At 41.7% G+C, this 25225-nt stretch overlaps 1 protein-coding gene across 6 annotated transcripts in view; it reads left to right on the plus strand.

Moving 5' to 3' along the window:
• Positions 1-25225, plus strand: part of ncor2 (nuclear receptor corepressor 2) — a 78603-nt gene that overhangs the window by 22721 nt on the left and 30657 nt on the right. For 5 of the 6 annotated variants that reach the window (XM_061768806.1, XM_061768808.1, XM_061768807.1 and 2 more), the window contains exons 4-16: positions 989-1166; positions 2318-2500; positions 8186-8299; positions 13282-13338; positions 14402-14454; positions 16195-16261; positions 17080-17252; positions 17366-17459; positions 19734-19912; positions 20792-20846; positions 20939-21037; positions 22385-22530; positions 24836-24996. In XM_061768806.1, the coding sequence (XP_061624790.1) occupies positions 989-1166; positions 2318-2500; positions 8186-8299; positions 13282-13338; positions 14402-14454; positions 16195-16261; positions 17080-17252; positions 17366-17459; positions 19734-19912; positions 20792-20846; positions 20939-21037; positions 22385-22530; positions 24836-24996 (1559 nt within the window). The remainder of the gene's footprint in view (positions 1-988; positions 1167-2317; positions 2501-8185; positions 8300-13281; positions 13339-14401; positions 14455-16194; positions 16262-17079; positions 17253-17365; positions 17460-19733; positions 19913-20791; positions 20847-20938; positions 21038-22384; positions 22531-24835; positions 24997-25225) is intronic. The other variant, XM_061768811.1, reaches the window with a different exon arrangement.

The raw sequence follows: 25225 nt of genomic DNA on the forward strand, positions 1-25225 counted from the left end.
TCAATTAAATATAGGTTGATCATGATTTGCAAATCATTGTATTCTGTTTTTATTTATGTTTAACACAATGTCCCAACTTCATTGGAATTGGGCTTGTATTTTATTTCATTTATTACATTGTTTGGTTTATTTCAGACTCTTTCATTTATTGGATAATTTACTGCTAGTAGCTTGCAAGTTGTTGTCGGACTTTAAATGTAATTTTTACACATAAGATAAGCAGTTTCATGTTTTGCATTTTGTTCCCTTAACTGTACTGAATGTGACCCAAACCGTGACCCTAAAAGCAAGGTGTGTACCGAACTGACCTTTTTAGCATACCGTTACACCCTAAATGGCTAAATAGCTAAAAATAGGTTTTGTGTAAATTATGTTCTCGACCTTGCCCGCAATTATATATCCAATATATTTTGTGTTGACCAATCACCTACGAATGTAATTTCACATGCCCAGGACCAGTCTTGTGACACAGTAAACCGCCACCTATTTGCGGTTTGCTAGTTGCAAATTGACATATTTGTATTTTCTCTGTGGAACTTAATCTCAGCTATTCATTGAAAAACTCACCTGCTCGTGTTTTTGTGGGCTTTTTCAATAGTGCACTAAGATTCCACCAGGCGCCAAAGTCCTGGCTAATGGGAAATTAGTAATTGGTGTCGAGGAAATATGTTGAAGTGATGCATTTCGACTTTGCTGCACGTGCACATTTAATATCAAATCGTCATTAATCCATTTGTTTTTAAGGCTAATGTTGTAAAACCAGTTTAAAATTATCATAGTGTTTTGGATTGTAGTTTGTGGCATATTTACTGTTTCAACTACCAAAAAAAAAAAAAAAGGCAATTCTAAACATTTTAGGGGGTGCGTCAATTACTTTCTTCGCTATTGGCCAGAATAGCGAGGTTAACTGCATATGTACTTTGTCCTACCTCAGTGTACAGGTACTGTATTTTCATTTTTAATTTACACAATATCGTTGTTGTTGCAGAGGGCAAGAGCAGCATATCCGCTACGAACACATCTACTTACCAGAGCCTAGCAGCCATTCTGAGTTGGAGTTCGGTGAGATCAAACGGCCTCGTTTGGAGATGGGACCAGATTCTCTGATGAGACCCTCATCACATCGGCCGCAGTTGCCTCTTGGAGGACCTGAGGATCTCGCTAAGGTCAGTAGTCAGTTTACGTTTGAACCACATCCCAATTTGAAATACTGTTTTCCAATTTCAAGTTAAAAAATCTATTTTGTGCATGAGGCAGTCCACATAGACTCACCTGATTGTAATTCCAAGATTTCCTTTATAGTATTCCTTTTCTCCTTCAAAACAACTGATGATAATAATAGAAATACCCAACCAGGAATCATAGAAAGAGATTCTGCTTATAGTGTTATTTGTAAACTGTAGTGGGTTTCTAAGACTTAAGGAGCTGAGAAACATGAATGAATTAATAATAGACTTGATGACGGTGGATGACCGGTTAGCCTCACAGTTCTGAGGTTGCGGGTTGAAATCTGGCCTTGCCTGTGTGGAGTTAGCTTGTTCTCCCCGTCCCTGCGTGAGTTTTCTCCAGGTACTCCGGTTTCCTCCCACATCCCAAAAACATGCACGCTAGGTTAATTGAAGACTCTAAATTGCCCGTAGGTGTGAATGTGAGTGCGAATGGTTGTTTGTTTCTATGTGCCCTGCGATTGGCTGGCGACCAGTTCAGGGTGCACACCGCCTCTTTCCCAAAGATAGCTGGGATAGGCTCCAGCACACCCCCGCGACCCTCGTGAGGAGAAGCGGTACAGAAAATGGATGGGTAGACAACGTGACCTAGATTGCAAAAGGCAGCAGATCAAAACATCCCACATCCACTGTACTGTAGAACTGCTAATTCTGACATTAGTTACAAAGTTACCCAGAGAGTCTGAACGTGAATCACAAGTACCGACAAATATGATCAAAATGTATTTTGAGTTTCCGCTAATTACTCTGAGCAATGGCGGGTGTAGAGTCGTTACATAAATCCTGTCAAATCCATTCACTTCTTGAAGTGCACCAAATGATGTTGGAGTAGTGGGGCAAGTGCAACACAGGTAAGACAAGAGTAGAGAAAATAAAGCAAACGATGTGACACAGTCCACATGTAGTGGGAAAGAATTAAGTTACGGCCTATTACCAACATTCTGTTACTCACCTAACTAACATGTTACACAATTTATCATCCACGGGGAATAAGCACAGACGAAAGCAAAACTCATTTGATGGCAAACGCCAACATGCTGGACCTTTTTCCCTTTTTTTACATTTTCACACGTGACCTGCTCCTCTTATAGGATCGTGGAAGTGCCATGGGGAAGCTTGAGCCAATCTCCCCTGTGAGCCCTGTACACATGGACCCTGATTTGGATCTGGTGCCAGCCCGCTTTTCCAAGGAAGAACTGATCCAGAACATGGACCGTGTCGACAGGGAGATCACGATGGTGGAACAGCAGATCTGCAAGCTTCGCAAAAAACAGGTTTGCACATTTCATTGTTCACTTAGTGTCAGGAGAACTGTGACTTGGTCTCGTTTTAGGATTCTTATATTAGTCATACAGTATATAACATTATTTAGAGTGAAGCTATCGCAGGTTGCATTTTTCCTGTAAGGCGGTCACTACTGCACAACGAACAATAATGATAGAACTTTGGTTTTGTGACCGGATGATTGAAGATTCTGGATGAAATGACACATTTCGGGACTGGTGAAAGAGATGTTACCTTTTTGGAAATTTCTGGAAGGGGGGGAAAAAAAAAAAGTAATTTTCACTCAAGCCACCTCAAGAGTTGATGACAGAATGCTGATTAAGCCTATCAGCTTCTGACACATCTTGCTATATTTTTCAAGATTAATTTTTTTATATTTAGTGACTATCCCAATACATTCCCATGCCGGGTCACTTGGTGGCACTCTAAAATGACGTATTTTACCTACGAACGGGCAGGCCCATATATGGACGGTGCGCAGGTCGACTGAGTCAAAGAGAAAGGAGAAAGCATGCAGGGTTGAAAAGGAGTAGGACAGGAATTTAGCCACGTCATATCCAAGCGATGAAGCCTTTGTTGCAATGCCGAATTACATCATTAGGGGGCGCCAGAAATCACGGATTATAAAATAAAGCCCTAATCAGCTCAGGGGCTCACATCTCTTCCTTGTTCGCATTCTTGCAAATTAAATTTTAACAGCACTAAAATCATTCTTGATTTCAACGTGAAATGTGTATGATTTAGTCAAATTATAAATATTTGACTTTTATTTGGCATGGCTATATACTCTTCATAAACTTTCCAGAGTTGTTATTTCGGTAGTCGAGCTTTGTTGCTGGTTGTTTATGCGGAAAATGCCACAAGTCTATTCAGTCTTCCGTACATCTGCCTTCCTTGCTGCTTCTGTCTTTACTTCTTCTTTAAGAGAAAAGTAGGTTAAAAATGCACACAGCTATAAATAACCGTTTCCCCAGGGAGGAGTTGGATTATGGCAGAGGTTTTGGGACTGCTCAAGCACTCGCATCCCTCCCAGTCTGTCTTCCTTTTGGCTACCTGCCATGTTTAGTAGAGACAACAGTATGGTTGGCTTGGGCACGCCAACATTAGTGCACTGGGTTCTCTTTTACACCTGATACAAAGCACAGTGCACTTTGTGTCTCTATTTTCTCACTCCCCATGTTGAGCAGCACATTGCGCTTACGTGTGTTTTACGTAAATATGAAATAATAGTATTTAAAGTTGGGAGCATTTAGGCCTCCCTCCTGTTTACTTTTCTGAAGTGTGGATAGACAAATTCTATTTTTCTTATTTTTTTTAATAAAACTTTATTACAGCAGAATCGAATGTTTGAAACCATTTAAATGTGGGGTTAAGTGGAATCATTGGAAATAAATAATTTACTTGACATAAGGTTTTCATTTTTATTGTGGCTATTCTTCCCAGTAGTGATATAGGCAAGTTATTCCAGTGTCTTAAATCAGATATTTTTCCAGAAGCGGTTGGTTAGCGCTGTGATTTTTGGCGAAATATTAATACCTAAATACGTAATGTTTCCTATAGGAATAGGGTAATCTGCGATTTGATCTGCAGGAGTCCATGAGATTGCTATTACTGGGAGTATTGTTGATTTTGTCCAGTTGATAGAGTAGTCTGATATTTGTGAAAACGTTTTAATGAGATTGAAGACTGCCTGAAGAGAATACTTGGGTTCCTGTAAGAAAAGAAGGATATCATCAGCATACAGATTGATTTTGTGTTCTGTCTTTAGGAAGCAGATACCTTTTAATATTTGCATTCTGACGTACAGCGGCAGCAAGAGGTTCGATGAATATTGCAAATAGCATTGGTGAGAGTGGACATCCTTGTCTGGTTCCTCTTTGTAATGGAAAACTTTGTTAAAGTAATCCTATTTGTGGTGACTGTCGCTTTCGGCGAATTGTATAATGTTGCTATCCAATGTATAAATGAATCTCCAAAGACAAATTTAACCCAGTTAACTTTATCGAAAGCTTTCTCTGCGTCAAGTGAAATGATGATGGCGTTTAGATTTTTCGCTGTGACATGCTTATTAAATTTAACAGACGTCTGACATTATTTGTGGAACTTCTACCTTTAATGAAGCCTGTCTGGTCATAGTGGATTATCGACGGGAGCACCTTTTCAAGTCTCGCTGCAAGGACTTTCGAGATAATCTTGATATCTACATTGATCAGTGATGAGGGCCGATAATTAGCCGGGAGAGTGGAATCTTTACCTGACTTTAGTAATCACTTAATTAAAGCTGTGTTCATATGGCTACTAATTTGACCTTTATCGTTTATCTCCTTGACTGTTCTGAAAAAATACAGGCGCTAGTATTGGCTAGAAATGATTAATGAATTCAACGGGGATTCCGTCTGAGCCAGGCGCTCGTCCCAATTGCATATTTTTTAATGCATTATGTAATTCTGTGATGGTTAAAGGAACATCAAGGCTGTCTTTAATTTGTCTATTTAATTGAGGAATGTTTAGATCCTTAAAGTTTCAATTTCTTTTTGGTCTGGGTTGTTTCAAGATGGGTATAAGCTGCTATAATAATAATTATGAAAAATGTCATTGTAGCGGTGACTGTGTACAGTTGCCATTTGAATCTTGAATGGCTGTAATTAATGACTTTTCCGCTGAAGTTGGCTCGCAAGGAATTTTCCTGATTTATTATTGTACTCAAAGTTAGTGTATCTTAACTGTTGTAGAAAATCTGTTCTTTTTGATAAAATGTCTAATTGATGTTTTTCAGCCTCCATATGTCACCAAAGCCGTCCATGTACTGCTCTAGTATATTGGGGCATTGCGGCTGATTGCTATTTTTGAGATTTGAGCGATCTATTAAGGGATTTAGCGTAAGGTTAAAATCACCTCCCATGATAATTGTAGAACTGGCTGACAAGTTTAACAAGTGTGAAAAGAGCATGCGAAAGAAGGCTGAATCATCTTTATTAGGAGCGTATACATTGACAATTGTGTAAAGCTTGTTAAATATCGTAGCCTGTATAATTATGTATCGGCCTTCTGGATCTGCAAGTGTACTATTTTTTTGTAAAAAGTAGTCTTTTATGGACTAAAATTGAGACTCCCTTTTGTCTACAGTTATAAAAGGCTGAGATATCCTGAGTTAAATTAGTCAATGAGGCATTTTTATTCTGACTCAGTAAGGTGCCTTTCTTGTAATAGAAGGTGGTCTGTTTTAAGTTTAGTGATATAATCCATAATCTTCATTCACTGCCTGCGATCGAATGCCATTGACATTCCATGACACAGAAGTTAAGTGTGACGTATAATGGCTGCGTGTATCATCATTTTAAATAGATTTGGTACTATGCATTCTTTGTTTTTGTTGTTTTGACATTTTTCGAGAGAATTTTTTTTTTTTGGTATTGTGTTGACAAATGTTATTTAGAGAGGGTGATAGAGATGCTATATTTAAGTAGAGTAAAGCCAGGGTACACGGAAGGGTAACAAACAAACACTGAACATGGAAAACAAACAGTGACAAGGGGATAATATGGTGTGTGGTGGTGGTTTGTGGTGCACAAGAAGAGTTTTGAGCGACCTGTGTGTTTAGTGTGTGTGTGTGTGTGTGTGTGTGTGGAAACATGCAGAGCAGAAAAGCAGACAGATGGGAGTGAGAATTCATGCTGGTGGCATGCGTGATTGTTCTTTTGTTTGTCTAAGCAAAAGTGGAAAGAATGAAACAAAATACAATACACTTTTGACAATTCATAACGACGACAGATCAAAAGAGGTTCTCCACTAGAAGAGCCAGGGCGTCACATTAGCATCACGAAACAGTTGGCTGTCGACAACTAGCCACGCTCGTTTGCCTTTCTAGCGGTAATTCTTAATCAACGTGTACAAGATTTTACATCTCTTGTTGATCTCCTTGGAGAACTGATTGTTCATTCCAAACGAAGTCCCTTTGGGCTCTCGACCTTTTGATTTTACAAACACTTTTTGCTGAAAGTGTTAAAACTTTGCAATGATAGGACGTGGTCGGTTTCCTGGACGAGAGCCTCCCAATCGGTGGACACGGTGAAAGGTAATCTTGTCAACTGTATCTTGCTGTAGCTTGAGCGGGGACATCATGAACTTTTGAATCTGCGCCTCGGGATCTTCTGGAGCATTTTCTGGAATGACGGAGCAAATGAGATTATCGCGCATGCTTCGTGATTGAATGTCCAGCGTAGTTTCTTTCATGAGTTTATATTCCCGTCTAAGAGTTTGTAGTTCTGCTGTCGTTGACATCGTGTTTGAGCGAAGCGCAGTATTATCTAATCTTAGCTCCTTGACCTGTTGTTGTGTCCGAGCTCTTTCTGAGTTTGGCGATCTCTTGGCGAAGCAAGTCAAGTGGAATTGACAATTTCGTATCGATTGAGAGGAGGACACTCGTCTGTGTCTCTGTCGAATCAAGTAAATCCTCAGTTGAAGTGGAAGACTCAGCTTTTTTCCTCTTCAGCAGCAGTTCGACGCGAGGGTTCAGATCCTCCATGACAGACGAGTTGGTGTTGACGTAGCTGCGCGGACCGCAAGTAGCTCTCTACGAGTTACCGCTGCGAGCGAAGCTGGCGTAGGAAAAGAGAAAAGAACGACGTGACCATCCGCTGTTGAAAAAGGAAAAAGACTTGTGAAAAGAGAAATTTTGTCTTGTAATAGCTGCTTTTCCAACTCTATGCAAGGGGCGCCGCCATGTTTTTTTGTCTTCGGAAATCACACAATCTCTCGCATTGTCACGGCACGCTCACGTTCCCGCCCACGCTTCAGCAGTTATCCCGTGCTGGCACAACCTCCTTGGGGTACTGCTTTCAATGCGGGTACCGTTCACTCATGTACGGTGGAGCTGTTGATTAGTTGCCACAATTATCTGGTAAAGATCTGAGCTACGTACTTGTGTGATTCAATGGAATATGAGCGTGGACTGGGAAGAAAAAGCGCCACGAAAAGAAATACAGTGCATTATGACCGAGAGAAGAATTTACTTTAGGCTTTACTCATTTGGACAATTAAGATCCCGAACAGCTGGATCTGATCTGAGTATGTTGACATTTTTAGTTATTTATTTTTACACTAAACATTTACAGCAGTTGTAGCCAAATGGGTGGCCGACTAGGAATCGGGATGGCCAATGCCAAAGAGACGTCTGATATGAATTGCAAAGAAATGCACAGTGCAGGTAAATGCACTCACGGATGACTTACAATACTGCACAATTGTGTTCTGCTGTTCAAACAGGAATGGAAGTTGCCTTAAATAATTTAGAAAGGACTGACTAGCATGACTAGTCCGGCATCATGGGTGAGAATGCATCAGAAAAGCAATCTCTGTTTTGGCTTAAAAAAAAAATAAATAAAAACATTTCCACATTCATATGTACAGTAAATACATTTCCAGGGCTGATGTTCTCGTCACACAGCAGGCTTCTCCTTTTACAGGCTGTTGTGGTAACTATTTGATTAACAAGACCCTGGAGAGTTCATTGCTATTATTGCTATGAGGTCACGTTGTTGTTTTTGCTGGAGAACTTTAGATGAAGGTTGGCGTAACAGACACTCGCAACTGAATTTTTCTCCCCTTTTGAAAGATCAGAGGTTTTATTTTTTGTTTTACATGCTAAGGGCCATCCTATTTTGTATTTGTTACAGCAACAGCTGGAGGAGGAGGCTGCCAAACCTCACGAGCCAGAGCAGCCCATTTCCCCTCCACCCAGCGAGGCCAAGCACCGCAGCTTGGTGCAGATCATCTACGATGAGAACAGGGTCAGTGGAATGAACACCAACATTACTTTGCACCAAAAGTGAGAGAGTAGGCTGGATTATTGATTGTGTGTGTGTGAGACTGTTTGTATGCACGCCGATGTGCATATACAAGCCAATGTATTGTTACGTGATTGTCAAAGAACCATTTGGCATCTATTAACTTGATTTGAATAACCCATTCTCACGCTGTGGCAATACAATGTTGTTGTTAAGGCCGAGCATGAATAAACATGATCAAATAAACATTTCCTCTCACATACTTTAAGTCAGTAAATCAGTAAAACGGCCTGGACTGCATATATGCATGTTCTTGCTCAAATTAAGCTTTTAGAGCCGGAAGCAAACTCAGATTTTACACGTAAGATAAAAACCTGCTAATAACATGACCAGTGTGGAATCAATGATCTGGTGTAGTTGAAGTGACTTTTAATTGTTTGACTGCACTAGTGTTAAAATAATAATTATTGCATATCAAATATAAGCCAACAAACAGGTGTTAATACACAGATTTGTAGTGGTCATTGGATATATTTTAACAGGGAAGGCCAGTTACAGTCAGATACCGAGGGGAAAAAAATCACTCTCCATTCAAATTAATTGGCAGTAAGAATATGAATTCAAGTAAAGTACATTGTTCTTTATTTTCGACAATCTACAGTATTTTGTCTGTGGCATGTTATTGTATGCAGCAGGTTCATGTACATAAAACAATGTTATTGAGATTCTCTGTGCTGTCAGTCCACCTAGTGGCTGTGCCTTACATTGAATTTATACATTTTGCATTATTCAAATATTCACATTATTCATTGCAGTCTATAGGTTAATTTAGGTTAGGTTCCTGTTCAGGGACATAGATGCTTATGGTGTCTAAAAATAAATGTAAACATTTATTCGGTAAATAAATAGTTCTAGTCTATAAAGAAGACCAGGAGAGATTATCCAAGCCATGTAATTCACAACACTGACCTATATATGTTTATGTACTACCACGTGTTCAACCAGACAAGTCACACGTAACCTGTAACATAGTTAACAAATAAACCAATGTGGACAGTTCCCAGATAAACAGGACCGAGCTCTCAGAAGCGTTTACAAAATCACAGTTCAGTACAGGGTGGCGTCTACATGGGGTTAGCGTGCTGCCGCTACGCTCGGTGAAATCACTGCACTTCAGTAGAAACAACCAGAGATTGCTTCAGCTTTATCTGAGATGATGGGGGTGTAGCAGTAACTCTGTATTCTGACCTTTGTAACACTTTCCACTTCCTTTTTTTCCTGAGCAAAATTTTATTATTTTGACCTACTTTCCTCCGTCACGTCTCCTGCAAATGAGCCTCTGCTCACCCCACCCACTGTACAACTATATTGAGTGACTTTTCCAAACCATGTCACTAATTTTCAAAAAGGGATTTTATTGTGGTGTTATTGGAGACCGTGAGACTCCCTCCGGCGCATGAGTACTACACCCCTCTGCATGTGCAGACTGCAAGTCAGTCTCGCTTGCACGAAACCACCACAGGCTAATTTCACCAAAATGATCCCCCATCCCATCGACAAAACCATAGAAAACATTTATGTCAATAAAGGTGATTGCGTCACTCGACGACTTCGAGGATGGCCAATGGCGACTTTCCTTACTGAGGATTTGGTAACACTGGCTGCTACTGCCTAGAGTGTGACAACAAAGCTAGCACCTGAAAACATTTAAATTTATTGTCACTTATGCAGGCAGCACTTAATTTTTTATTGTGCCTGTGGTGCATTCAGAGGACATGTCACCAAACACAAATACTACCCCCCCTCCATTCGTATACTGTTTATGTCGGCTATCAGAAGATCACACTGTTAGCTTATGCTAATCTTTGCTGACACTTTACCTTTTGGCTTTGACATGAGAGTGCCTCTTTATAGTCCGGCGGGAGGATTCTGACCATTGCTTGAAAATGGCAGATATTCACCAAGCCTAACTGTTAAGTCATGCACAAGCCGTGGACGGAGAAACCAGATGTGGGGGCAGTATTATATAAATTCAGAGCGGCTTGCTCACAGATGCATTTCCATAAATAGGCAGCTAATAAAAGATTGACATGGTTGTTTAATCTCACATTGGATGGATGGCTTGGCACTGCTGAGACTATTAATATACAAGCAATCCCCCCCAAAAAATGTCCATAATTCTTTTTGCAACCTGGTCACCGGCAGCTCCCTGTGCACCTAGATACTGGACTTCCTCAGCAACAGACTCCAGAGTGTCAGGATGGGAAACAACACCTCCTCCACTCTCATCCTGGACACGGAGACACCTCAGGGATGCGTCCTCAGTCCTTTGCTCTACTCCCACGTTACACATAAATGCTCTCCCATCACCACCATTGTCCAATTTGCTGACAACAGCACCCTTGTAGGACTGATCAGGGACAACGGTGAGTCAGCCTACAGGGAGGAGGTCTGGCATCTTAGGCGCGATGCTGTGAATTCAGCAACTTGGACCTGAATACAGTCAAGATGAAAGAGATGATCATGTACTTCAGGAAATCCAAGAGCACTGAGCAAACTGTTCTCTTCATCGATGGAGAGGAGGCGGCGAGCGTGGGAAGCTTCAAGATCCTTACAGTACACATCTCTCATCAGATGGGGAACGCACGCTAAAGACTGTACTTCCTCAGGAAAGTACGCCAAGGCCAGCTTCCCCAAAAACTACTGATAAACTTCCACAGATCCACCATGAAGAGCCTCCTGGCCTACTGTTGCACAAGTTGGATCAGCCGCTGTGCTGCGAAGGACAGGAGGGACCTGCAGCAGGCGGTGAAAGCAACTCAGTGGGTGATAGGATGTACTGTATACCCCCCACCCTGAGAGACACCTGCACTGGCAGACTAGTGCGGAAAGCCAGTGCAATCAAATCATTAAGGACCCCTCCCATGCCAGAAACCCCTTCCCCCCCCCCCCCCCCCCCCCCCCACTTTCCTCTGAAAAACGCCACAGGACATTAAATCTTAGAATCACGATGTTCAAAAAACAGCTTCTATCAACACACTGTGAAATGCACGATGGAACGGAAATGAGAAATGTGAAAAAACAATACAGCGGCTATCGCTGTTTAGGTTTGTTGAGTGACCGCTGCCGACAGCCAGCCAGTGGTGGATGCGCTTAAGACTTAAGCATGGGACTGCACAATCAGCTGATTTGGTGCAGCGGTCCCCAATCTTTTTTGCAACATGGACCAGTTTGACGTAACGGCATCATCGTAACCCCCCCCTGAAGAGAAAATGTTGACGTTCACCTGTACTGACAGATCTCTCTTCTTACCTCACCCCACCCCCTAAAATATCTCTCATGGAGTGTGAACTCTTCTTGCTTCTCATCTTTTACTGCACCGTCATCTTAGCTGTTTGCATTACACTGAGCTTTTTCGAATATTTCCAAAATCTATTCAAACGTGTGCACCCAAATTTTGTGGAAAATCATTGATGTAACAGGATTCCACCATAGAAATAGAACAAGTCTAAGTAATTAAAAGCCTATAAATGAATGTGACCTCCATGCCCATGAATTCAAACTTACTATATATAGTATCATAATCAAATGAGATGCCTTTTCCTTTTAGACGTAACTCAGCAACATGGCATGCTGCAATCAAATAATTTAATGCATTGGTGTACTTGCAAGACAGAAGCAACTGGTTTTAACACAAGGTGGGAGAAGTGATTGTTGAACTTTTCACCCTGGTCCCGGTTGCCTGTATTACCCTTACACGTTATGTAGGTGGTGTCGGATTGTACCTCTAAAGAAGGTAATTTCATTCCCCCATTGTGTGTCTGTACCTTTTATACAGAACAGAGAGACAGAAAAAATATTTCTGGCTTTTACGTGCAGTGTAAAAGAGACTAATGTGCATGCATTTCTTGTTTTAGGGTAGCACTGCACAATATTGGGGAAAAAAATGACATTGCGATTTTCTTTAACCCTGCGATATATATTGCGATGTTAAAAAATACAGGATAACATACATGTACCATGAAAACTAGCACAGTTTTCTCTTTTTCCCTTTCTAGAAAAACGATGCTCATGAGAGCATAAGTCTACAGAGTCATTTGTATGAATTCTACCTGTATTGTATTGAGCAACAGTCCTGCCAGACATGAAGTTAAACTAATTTTTCATACCCAGTTATACCGTAGAGTCATTGGCACATTCCTAACACTATCCATTTGTTTTTAATCCAGTTTTTTATTTTTTATTTTACACCTATATTTTAACATATGTATTAGTATTTCTATATTTGAGTGCACTAGTTTAAGCAAAACACGTTGTTGTATACACCTAAATTTGTCACTTCGATATTGGCGTCTCCCCCCCCCCCCACGTTTAATCTGTTGCGACATGCATGTATTCGTCACATTCTGCTGAGTGATACAGTAAAAGCAGGCGTGTAATTGTTTCCCGTGTCCTCTTTAATAGTTATCATAAAGAAATAAGTATATAACACACTGGGCTGCTCGGTGTGTTGTCTGAAGCGTCATTATTTACCGTTACATCGGTGCTAATCTTATGAGCATATCCAACCAGGTCTCTGCTGGTAATTTAGGAATATTATAGTTGATTGACTGCATATGAATCCAGCATTGCGCAGGAGCCTGCGCAATGCTTGACTCTTCAGACTCCCACTAGCTCTTCTGCCCGCGTCTTACCTCCCTCTCTGCTAAGGGAAAGTGAGTCCCCCCCCACCCCACTCCCTCCCCCCTCCTCCCCCTCCTCCCCTTCCCTGTCAAAGGAGTGATGGGCTATGGCAAGGACCTACGGCCCAGCTTGGGCTGAAAGCTCTAATAATAGTCAATGTATCCATCGTTGCATCCAGTCACCCAGGCGGCTCTAGTGGAGACTAAGCGTTCAAGTGAGCGTGCTCGCTTGTGTTGTCATGGTGATGACTGAGGTGCAGGCAGCCGGCTAATCTAGTACTTCTGGTTGTGTTCTCTTACCAGAAAAAGGCAGAAGAGGCTCATAGGATACTGGAGGGACTCGGACCCAGGGTAGAACTGGTGAGTTATATATCTGTCCTATTCCTGTTTCCATGTTGTTATTTTCTTGCTTTTCATTTTGAATTAGTGGCACGGGAATACGTAATTGAATTGTATCATGCCTACCAATCGGGGCACCACAAGCGTTGAACATTTGTCAAGGAGCTCTACAAGGCTCATGCACAAGCTTCATTATGTGATGGAAATCTAAATCAAAGCCTGCAGATATTTTCTGCAGCATGTTTTAAAAAGAGAACATTTCTTATTCCTGTTTAGGTACTGTACAGTATTCCTAGCAGACTCTATTCCCATACATATTTTATTGTCAGCTGTCAAATGTCCATCTGTGTGTGTCTTGCACACATGGTGAATTTGGCTCTCTATGATGAAATAGCATATTAACTAGGTTACTTCCATTAATTAGAGCGGTGGGCCCTCTTGCTATTAAAAGAACAGCTGCCAAATTATTCACACCCCATCTCACTGGCGGAGACGCTACAGAGATTGCTGAGACCGATCCGGTGCGGTGACTCCTGCAACCGCCAGAGCAAAATATTGCTTGCGCTCTCGACACGAAGACGTCTGGGAGACAACTTGACGGCCAATTCACCCGGAAGTCGCTGATGTTGGCCAATATGCAGTATATAGTCTATATTCTTTAAATAAATGTGTGTGTGTGTGTGTGTGTGTGTGTGGTGTAGCGCTGACACCGGGATGAGAGGAAATCCAAAATATTGGGCCAATAGTTCGGATATTTTCAAAGGTTGAAGTGGGCATAGGTATAGATGTCCAAATCAATTTTTCACGCCGTCACCTTAAATTTAGTGATATTAGGCTACTTGAGGTTTTTGCTCTATAGTTAGCATATAGCGGAGTCACCAAAAGGTGTCCAAAGAAATCAAACCTGTTCGATTTCACCGCAACTCCTTGGCGACCCGGTTAGTGTCCAGGAGGCGACCCGGAGACGTTTCTGCAACCGGCGGAGACTCGACAGGCCAGTGAGCCGGGGGTCTCATCATCCGAGAAAGCAACAGATGGATCCTGATGTTTCCATGTACTGTCAAACTGTTCTCTTGTCTTTCAGCCACTGTACAATCAGCCTTCTGATACCAAGCAGTACCATGAGAACATCAAAATGTGAGTCAACACTTGTGCATGTGCCCAAATGATGATAAAGGACACAAATCTGGTATCCTTTGGGCGACACGGTGGAAGACTGGTTAGCGCATCTGCCACACAGTTCTGAGGACCGGGGTTCAAATCCCGGCCCCGCCTGTGTGGAGTTTGCATGTTCTCCCCGTGCCCGCGTGGGGTTTTCTTCGCTTACTCCGGTTTCCTCCCACATTCCAAAAACATGCAAGGTAAATTCCTTGAAGACTTGCCCGTAGGGGTGAATGTGAGTGCGAATGGTTGTTTCTATGTGCTCTGCGATTGGCTGGCGACCAGTTCAGGGTGTACCCCGCCTCTCGCCCGAAGACAGCTGGGACAGGCACCAGCATGCCCGCCACCCGCGTGAGGAGAAGCGGCACAGAAAAAAAAATGGATGGTGGTATCTATCCTTTGTTTAAAATTTAGTCTCAAAAAATCTTCAGATCTGTAAATATGTTTTACATGGACAGTATTTCTTTTTTTAGAATAAAATTTTGGAACCTCGCACTGAAATTGACAGTTAAAACTCACTTACACAAGACAAAGGAAAAAAAAGTCAACTGGATTTTGTGATTGCACTTTGTGATCATGTAATCCCGCTTTTGTTTTTCTGTAGCGTGTCTGTGATCGTGCTTTTAGACTCTGTCTTCTGTGTTTGCCGTAAAGCGTCTGTTGCTATTTTGATGTTGGTGCTGACACCTTGGAAAAGAGCTTTTAAATCTCAATGAGGTTTTTTTTTCTTCCTGATTAAATAAAGGACATTGACTGACTGATTTTCATGTACAGTCAATGATTTTTTAAGATTCCCCCCCCCCCCCCCAAAAAAAAAAAAAAAACCAATCACAAAAGCAGTGTTTCCTTGCCATGAACCACGAACAGACGGGTGGTGCTTTCCGCTCACATTGTTATCAGAGCCGAATGAAGCACATACATTTCGAACGCTGTGTTTATGTCGACCAATGGCAGCTGCACTTTGACTTTTTGGTTGCACGTTTGGTTCGGACCGTTCCACTTCAGACTACTCTTATTCTGTGTCTCTCCTCTGGGCTATATTGTCTTGAAGCAAGATTAAGTCAGCACTTTGTGTCTGTCTGAATGTATTATATATATATATATAGTGTTAGACGTAGATGCTGCACTGGTTTGCTTGTATGTGTTTGGGGCTTTTTGTCAGTGTTAAGGACTTTTGGATTTCAAAGTAGTATTGCAGATGATGTCGGAAATGGAGCGAAGATAATTTTTTTCGGCATTTAAATCTCATCATGTCATCTTGCAGTTGCAGTATGAAATTTACACCACTAGTAGGCCACTTTGTAGTCCACTTTGCTTGCCTAGAATGCCGCCGCTGCTCAGTTATATTGACTAATGTGGAACAAGATTAGCGCACATTAATCAGCAAAGAATGTGACCTTACAGCTGACAGATTTAGTGTCAGGACTAAAACTCTGTCTTGCGGCAAAGAAAGAGACAAACTGAGCGGCTGCCTAAGGAGATTACTGGCCCTGACCTTTATTTGAAGAACTGCAAGACAAGTTTTATACGTTTGCTCCCCATGCTTTCCTGCCCATCTGAAAGCGTTGACAAAGGATGTTGTTCGTGCGTGGTTTTTTTTTACCTTTAAATTTAGTGACAGATGTGTTCAAAACTATGATTCTTATTATTTTTTTGCTTCTAAAACTCTGCACCACAATTTTGCTAATGCCACTTTATTTTTTCCACCCTTCTCAGAAACCAGGCGATGAGGAAAAAACTCATCTTGTACTTCAAGAGAAGAAATCATGCTCGTAAGCAATGGGTAAGTGTAAGGAACTCGATATGTTCAGCCCATGATGGATGACTAGTTTGAAACGGGGTTTCAAGTGAGTGAGCATTTGAGGCAGACCCATTCTGGGTGCGATCTGTTTCAGTATACTACGGCTATATTTTAAAAAGAGAAGACAATCCAAGATTTTTTTTTTCCCAGTCGGAATTCAGACTTATGTCTGAGTGAGACAGAGCCAACGAGCATAGTTATAAGTCAAGCTGGGATCAAGCCAGATGGAGTCCTAAATTCAACTGACTCTCTAGAAGAAGAAAAACATTGTCGCTCACGTTTATATGTTAACATGTATAACATTTGGCAAAAGAATGTACTAGTTTTCCATCTTAAAAGATAACGATGGCAGAGAGCCTGACGGTTTTCGATAGAAAGTCAATATGATGCCAAAAAGAAGAGATTTCAAGTGCAGCATATGCAGGAAAGAGACTACGTTGAAGATTGAAGGTTAAATCAGACTTTAGGCTCTGTACTACAATAATGGCTCCCAAACCATCGTAACTCAATATCACTATATAAAGTTGGAAAAGTATTTTTTTTCACTATGAACTCATGCATTACTAATGCATGAGATTATTATATTCGCCATTAGCGCGGCAGTAGCTGATCTTTAAGGACCGGAGGGTTCCGGTTGCTTTCACGCTGGTTTCGCTCCTTTCTTGCCTGCTTGTGTGGGATTTGGATATATTTGTGTGCGGAGCGCAACACAAAATATATGCAGTACAGCAGACTGCAAATCGGCATAATCAAAAATAAAGTCTCTTTCAAGAGCCTGCCTTTTTTGTGTGCCAATGCAGGAACAGAAATTCTGCCAGCGTTACGACCAACTGATGGAAGCCTGGGAGAAGAAGGTGGAGCGCATTGAAAACAACCCGCGGCGCCGAGCCAAGGAGAGCAAAGTACGGGAGTACTACGAAAAACAGTTCCCAGAGATTCGGAAGCAGAGAGAGATTCAGGAACGAATACAGAGGTGAGCGAGCGACACCTTTTCCAATCCCAGTGATTCACTTGCTGTTGCTTGCTGTCTCTGTCTCTCTAATTACTGTAAGAACTCAAATAGTGGAATATGTTTTGTTTTTGTAGCCGCGTTGGGCAGCGAGGGGCCGGCCTGAGCTCCTCTGCGGCTCGCAGCGAACACGAGGTCTCCGAGATCATCGACGGAATATCAGAGCACGAGGTAAGCTTCTCTGTCAAAGATGGTGTCGGCCACCCTGACGACGCTATTTGCACCGCAGCGTTCTCTCGCTATGTCGCGGTTCTCCTATTGCAGATTTCATATCGCCGTCGTTCGCGGGGAATATGAGTGTATGCTGTCATTTTTGGGGTAGTAAAATCAATGCTTTTTAGCCTAAAACATTAAAACTGTTAAAAAAAAAAAAAAGAAAATTCATTCAAAAACTTTACAAGGAATAAAGTGTACTACGGTGCGGTACAGTATGTTGAAGAGTTTCAAACGTGTTTAGAAGAGTGTGGAGAAGACGAATTAAGAGTCTAGGGTGTTTCATACAGCTTTGAAATATGTCCAAATAATCAAAGTAATTTGCAGATTACACCTATTGCAGCGGAGGTCGGGAATCTAACCCCGCGATAAGCAAGGGATTACTTCTATTGAATATTCACAGAATCAACAATTAGTCATTTTTTGAGACTATATCAATCATTTATAAGATATTAGTCAGAAGTTGATTTGTCCAAATCTCCATAATATGAGTGGTTACCCCAACTGAATATATTTTCAATTATTTATTGTATCCAAATCGGATTCATAGTTATCCATCCATCTCTGATATTTTTAGCACATATCACAGGTCGTAATTTTCCCATTCCCAAAAGGAATGAACCAAAAGTGATGATATGCAATTCAAAACACTCGTGCACCGAAGGGCGAAACACTGCGGCAGTCATTTTCTTTGTAACGAGGTGCCAGCAACTGGAAGAAACTAAAAATACAAATGTTTCAAAGGACCAAAAGACTGTCGTCCAGATCTTATCACAGACCCGTCTTTTATGCAGAGCAACAAGGCATACTTTTCTACTTAGAACAGTTTCAGATTACTTGGAAGTTGTACGTGGAGAAAACAATTTTTGGGGGGCCAGGCGCAGCTCAATGAGGTCAAATGACTAATATCAGGAAGTCCGGAAACGGCTGTGTCTAATGCAGTGCAAGTCACGCCCACGATTGTAAACATTGTTTATTCCAACCTTTCTGACAGAGACGATCCAAAGTGGCCGTTATTGATCTTGGTCACGGCTTGATACAGCTCCTGATTTTTTTGAACAACTGCAGGATGCTTTTTTTGTGGTGCATTGTGCTCATTCATTTACGCATCTTAAACTGAATATGGCAGCAGATATCGGGTCAATTGTGTTCTTTTAGTACTCACTTTTTTTGGAACTTTTGGGGATCGAGAAAAACATAGCTTATCCTCTACACTGCAGGGCTGCACATATTATAGTAAAACTATATATGTTGTAATTGTCCTAGTTATATTCATACCAAAGTTCCTAACTCGACAATTTGAAAGCTAAATAAAAGTAAATTGCATATTATAAGTACCTCCAATGCATACTGGTGGAAAGTGAAGAGTGAGGTTTCATTCTGTCAGTATCTTTTTTTCTTTCACGTGCACACATCTATGAACAAGAATCAGGGATTCGTTTATTTTCCAGTTCCAACTTCATATTTCATGTGATTTCCTCGTGATGTATTTGAGTATTCAGTTCATCCGTCTATATTCCCTACGTGAGGAGTCGCTTTGTCAAAGATGTGAAAAAAGCATCGGCTCAGTCTGACTTCTTTCTGCCGATGTGTTGCCCTTACTGTCTTGACCTGGCAGGCGGACCGGAAGCGACAGACTTGATGAGCTCGCGCGTCCTAACTGAGCCTTGTACATAAAACGTGTGTGTGCGCCTTACTACCATTTGCAATGCATTATTTTATTTTTTTTTTGTGTGTGGAGCTTTTATGGTCTGTATTTTTCAGTGCTATATTTTCTTTTTCATTCTTGTAACAAGTCTAGACTTGCACAGCAATTTCGTTGTCACTGCACCGAACAATGTGCAATGTCAAGGAAGGCTTTCTATTGTATTCTATAGCCGGCAGTAAGATGTTCAGGCATCGCCCGTGACCTTTCGCCGCCTCCCCTCCCATGTAGAAACATTTTCGGCATTTTCTTTCACTCCGATACCAACCAGAGCGTCAGAGGTAAACGTGTGCAGAGTTCACATTTGACGTGTAATATGTGTCCCACTGCTGAAATTGCTGAGGAAGCTTAACTTCCGTTCCTGCTATCAGACCTCTGTGGTGCTTTAAAACAGCTGTAATGTTACTTCCGGTTCGCGGCAACTATAAGCACAGTCTTGGCTCCCTTCCCTCTTGAAAACAGTGTCTCCTTCCTGGATGTTGGTTTGTTTTATTTGGTGTCTTTCGTGTGGCACGTGTGAACGTCAGAACACGGAGAAGCAAATGCGGCAGCTGGCAGTCATCCCGCCGATGCTGTTCGACGCCGAGCAGCAACGCATCAAGTTCATCAACATGAATGGATTGATGGACGACCCCATGAAGGTGTACAAGGATCGGCAGGTCATGAACATGTGGAGCGAGCAAGAGAAGGACACTTTCAGAGAGAAGTAAGGTCAACTCTTCAGGAAAGTCAGGGTGCTCAATGGATTTATGTGAAATGCACGACAGCAGTGCATTGCCTCTGATTCGGCGACTGATGGTGGAGGTTACCATGCTAAATGCCAACCGTTACATCGCGGGCAAACAGGGTGATGGGCGTCTTGCTCAAGGATACGGTACGGAACAGTGTCCCTGAGGGCACTCGGGGTCAAACCGTTAACTTCCAAACGTGGCCGCTGTAACGCCGCGGCCCACACGCAGCTCGTTGATAAATATCGGTTCAAGAAAGTGGAAAGAAACAGTGATGCATTTTTATCAAGTTTCATATTCGTATGCAGCACCAGCTAAACGTTAAGTGAGTGAGATTCTACCAAAAATAAACGTGTGGATGAGATTGGGCTCAGGAAGTTGTAGGAAAGGAAGTGAATCGTCCCCTTTTTGTGACAAACGAGGGAAAAACCTTGACGCACATCCACACGGGAAAACAGACTCCAAATGTTAAGATTGTTCTTTTCATCCGAAACACAAAGAAACATAGTTTTGATGCATACAAACTAGAAAACGTGACAACACGCAACTGCAACGCCACAAGCTTGTACAGTAAGCAAAGCCAAGCAAATGTATTTACACAGCGCATTTCATACACAAGGTAACTCGATGTGCTTTACACGACGGAACGCTTAGAAACATTTAAAAACAAAGGAAATGTGACTTACTGATAGCATCCAATAAAAATACGTAATCTAACCAGTCAGATTGAGTTGAATACCTAATGAACCTTATTTTTTGCGATGCTCTTTAGAGGTTTTAGTGCTAAGTTGAGTGCTTCATGCAAGCGAACTTAAAATATGTTCCAGTTGTATAGTTTTCTCGTTCTGATTCCACAGATTCATCCAGCACCCTAAAAACTTTGGTCTGATCGCATCTTTCCTGGAGCGAAAGGTATGGCTTTGTGTTCAACTGCGTAATCCAGTCTTCTCGAGAAAACAAAAAAAAAACATTTCCAGGCAAGTCACATTTCTTCCATTTTTCAGACGGTGGCGGAATGTGTGCTGTTTTATTATTTGACCAAAAAGAACGAGAACTATAAGAACATAGTGCGAAGAAACTACAGACGGCGAGGAAGAAGCCAGGTATTGTCGTCACCTTTCAAGCTTGAACACTCCTGGCCAGTCGTGTCCTCTGACCTTTCAAATAACACATGCTATCTCAATGACAATATTACTTTGAAGTGACAATCTCAGACGTTTCCTGAGATTGTAGTAGTCACGGTCCGGGCAAAATGCCAGAACGTCTTGGTGAAACAAGTCAGACAGGAACGATCTATGCTAACCTTTCCCCTACATCCTAGATGTGTATTGCATATCGCAAGACGACCTCATCCCGTGACACGAGAATTGCGGTGTTTTCAAACCTCAAATTGAAGAAACCAGAACTTGTTACAATGTACCGGCACTTGCTTTGAGGGTGTTACAAAGTGTGCCGGAAGGAGCACCATCCTAATGTCGGAGCTGGCACATCTGAGCGGGTAGTGGGCCTGGGAAAATTAGACCGGTTCGTCAAATCGTCGCCATCCGGCGTTATCGTCACTAACTAACTCATTAATGTGCAAATGTCTGTTCCTTCAAGTGAAGCATTGAATAGCAGCATTTTGCACTAGCAGATGAAATGTCTATCATGTAAACAGGCTGATGTAATGTATTTCATATCTTTACCTTTCATTTAGTCATAACTTCCCTTTGAAAGAAGCGGGTGCATGTTCACCGATAAAACATTTTTGGCCCCCCCTCATCGAAGTTGCTCATCTTTTGAACTCGTTACATTTTCTGACTGACTCTCACTCGTTTTGTCAGCCAGTCTCACACATTAAAGATACTCTAGTGATATCATCATCATCATCATCATCAGTGTACGTACGTGTTGCTTTGGCCGAAGGCAGCAGTCATTTGCGCAAGAAGAGTTGTCAGCCTGCATGTGCGTACTCGTCTGAACTCTCACCCTCAAAGGCCAGACAGGCAAGACACCAGTGAGGAAGTGGCACTTGTTTGCTTAAAAACCAAAAGTTATACAGCAGAGCAGTTATGCTGTGGTTTCTGAACTTTCGTATCCTGTTTGGTTTTGCCTTTGCAGGCATTCATTCGTTTTAGTTACGTGAAATTCAGTGAAACCAGATCATTTTGTGTGCGTTATATAAACAAGGTGCGTCAGTGTTGTCAAATCAATCTGTTTGCCATCTGTTGATCTGTTACAAATCCATTTTGTTGTCTTTAGTGTATGTCAACTCAAAAAGGGTGTGGGAACAAAGGCAAAACATAACAACAAGCTGTTAATGAAATTATTTTGAAATGAAAATCATGAATTGCAAACTCCTACTTAGAGGCTGGAAATGCAAACTTTGATGTTGATTTTTTGGAAACTTTGTAAGTCGATCATCCGGGTCCATGTTTGGAATATTGTTGTTGTTCCTGTCCCACTTGTAGCACGGCCAGCAGCAGCAGCAGCAGCAGCAACAGCAGCAGCAAGTCAATCGAAGCAGCCAGGAAGACAAGGAAAAGGAGGAGAAAGACAAGGAAGGAGAGAGGGAGGAGGAGAAACCAGAACCTGAAGACAAGGAGGATGGGATGAAGTAAGTCAAACTCCAAATTCAACAGAGAGAGCATCACGTTTACACTATATGCCATATCATCTTTATCCCAAACAGTAGATGGACAACTTTTGAAATCATGTCACAAAGCAAGCCTTACATTTTGTAATCATTCAGCTCACTTTGCTTTCTGTGGGGCAATCTACAGTATTAGTTTTTTCTGAGGTTTTGAAAAGGCTAGACCCAGTTACACATCGACTCTGGAAGTTTCTTTTTTTTTTTTTATCATTTCATAATCCACTTTTTACAGGAAACGCCCAACGCTCCTGAAAACGCATTCATTCAAGTTTATGAAAAGTAATCAAATGTAATTTGTTATATTACTTGGGGAAAAGAATTATTGAAATAATTACACTAGTAATACAATTTCAACAGGGTAACGTGTAATCATACAAAGTCATACATTTCCAAAGTCAAATTCCCAACACTGGATAAGAGTATTTTTTGGGAGAAAGAAAGTTGGTCTGGAAATCCCATTGCTCTTTCAACTTGAAGGACCGCTGTCTCACCTAGCCAGACTTTCCAGCTTGGAATTCATTCACCTTATTAAAACAGCTGTTTTCCTTGGGAAACACCTGAGGTGGGATCTTCTCTTCTGTGGTTTTGCTGGGGACAATGTCAACGGATTATGTGCTCTGTTTGTACGGGGGTGGATGGCTTTGTGAAGCAACCGGCGGAATACAAATCTTTCTGTTCTGCGGTCGAAATCGATAGGCGAATGCACCCGAAGTGTGTAGGCGGGCACTCTATTATCTAATCTGAGGTTGCACTTTGTACTGTCGATGTAATGTCAATTCTTGAGCATTTGTGTCAGACTTGAAGATGCTGACGCGGCATTACCTGCTGTCGGACTGTCTGCCTCAGTACAGCAGCCTCACCTATTTTTGGAGCAGCATCTGTACCCCTCATTAAGATTAATGGAGCTCAGTAAAAATGAATTGAGACCTTATGGCTTGAAACGCAGTCACTCTTGGCTTGCTGTGATGCTAACTCCAGATAAAGTAACAAGTAAAGGAGTGTTACCATCACGTTAGGGCTGCACAATTAATCGAATTTTAACCGTGATCGTAATTTTGGCTGCTAGGATTAAAGGATTTTTTTTAAAAATTTTTATTTGTTTAATTTTTGTTTTTAATTTTATTTCTTGATTTATTTTAACATTTAAAGCGCGGGCACTGCCGCATATGAAATGTGCTTCATTGGCAGCAGTGCCCGCAACCTCGTCAGCCAGTCACCAGGGGGCGAATGTGTGCTTAAGGCTTCATTAAGGCCCGGCACCGCGCTACATGGCCAACTTCAAAATAAAACCTTAAAATGGCATCGATGTCCAATGTAGTAATATATGAAGCTTTTATTTGGAAGTTTGCCCTCTCAGCACATTGGTGGAGAGGTGGCGTGCCACGGGAAGACACGATTAATAATCGCTCCCTCGACTGGCCTGACCGCAGTAAAAACAAAAACACAGACGTAAATAGAGAGGGAAATCACAAGTTCTTTTGCAGTTGGTGACCGCGCGCGACTGACCAATCAAGCGTGCCGTCCTTGACAATTCACTATATTGACGACAAGGATTTTCGAATGAAAAGCCGGTGCATTAACTGTATTACCATTAAGTTGGAATTCATGGTTACACTTTGTAATAGCCTATTCATTCAGTTAGCCCTTGCTAAAGCCGAATTTGTTTGTGGTACATTTATTTTTGTATTACTAACTATCATTTTATTCTTATTTAAAGATTTATTTGGCACTGAAAACTGTTACATATTGTCTGTCAAAAAGTAGTGTAATAAAAAGAAAGATTTTTCCCTAACATGAAGAATAATTGTGACTAATGATCATGATTGTAATATTGTTCAAAATAATGACAATTATTCTTTTGGCCATGATTGTGCAGCCCGACGTCACGTTTTTCTCTCTTTGGATACCAAATCATGCCCAGAAGGTACCTCAAAGATGGAGGTAGACAGCATGTAGTCTGCTAATTGGGTCGAAAAGTCACTTGTGATTTTGTGTTCCTCAGTAGTATGGATATGGCAGTATGGATAGCATATTATTTATTGGCAGATATTGCAGCTATTACGATCCAAAGTACACAACCTGTGGTGGAAGTGTAAGCTCGATAAGGGTTTACTATTACATACTGTACAGTGGGAAGCTGAACTGAACTTGGAAACGTGATTTGTAATCTAATTAACTGAACACAGACTTTGTGACGGATCCATCGATCCTTACCTATGCCGCTTATCCTGATATTGTTTGCAAATGTAATGGCATATCTAAATTGCAGAGATGAAACTTCTGGGGAAGATGCAGAGGACAAAGAGCCCACGGTGGCCGTGAAGGGCCGACGAACAGCCAACAGCCAAGGACGGCGTAAGGGCCGAATCACCCGCTCGATGACCAGTGAGGTGGAGGAGACGACCGCACCGCCTGTCAACAATGAGCTCGGTCAGTCTTGGTGGTTTAACATCAAATCACTTAAGCGGGTTGGGAGGTGACAGTAGCTCATCTGTAAGGGCTCTGGACTTTAAACCGGAGTGTTGTAGTTTAAGTCCCCCCTGTGAACAAGAATACATGGCAACTAGTCGTTGGAGAGATACTAGTTATAATAACCCCCAAAAATGTTGACATATTTCACCAATTGACTTTAACATTTACAGTAATTTCTAAAACGCAC

The sequence above is a fragment of the Phyllopteryx taeniolatus genome, chromosome 3, assembly GCF_024500385.1.
Source record: "Phyllopteryx taeniolatus isolate TA_2022b chromosome 3, UOR_Ptae_1.2, whole genome shotgun sequence".
NCBI classification, from domain to species: Eukaryota; Metazoa; Chordata; class Actinopteri; order Syngnathiformes; family Syngnathidae; genus Phyllopteryx; species Phyllopteryx taeniolatus.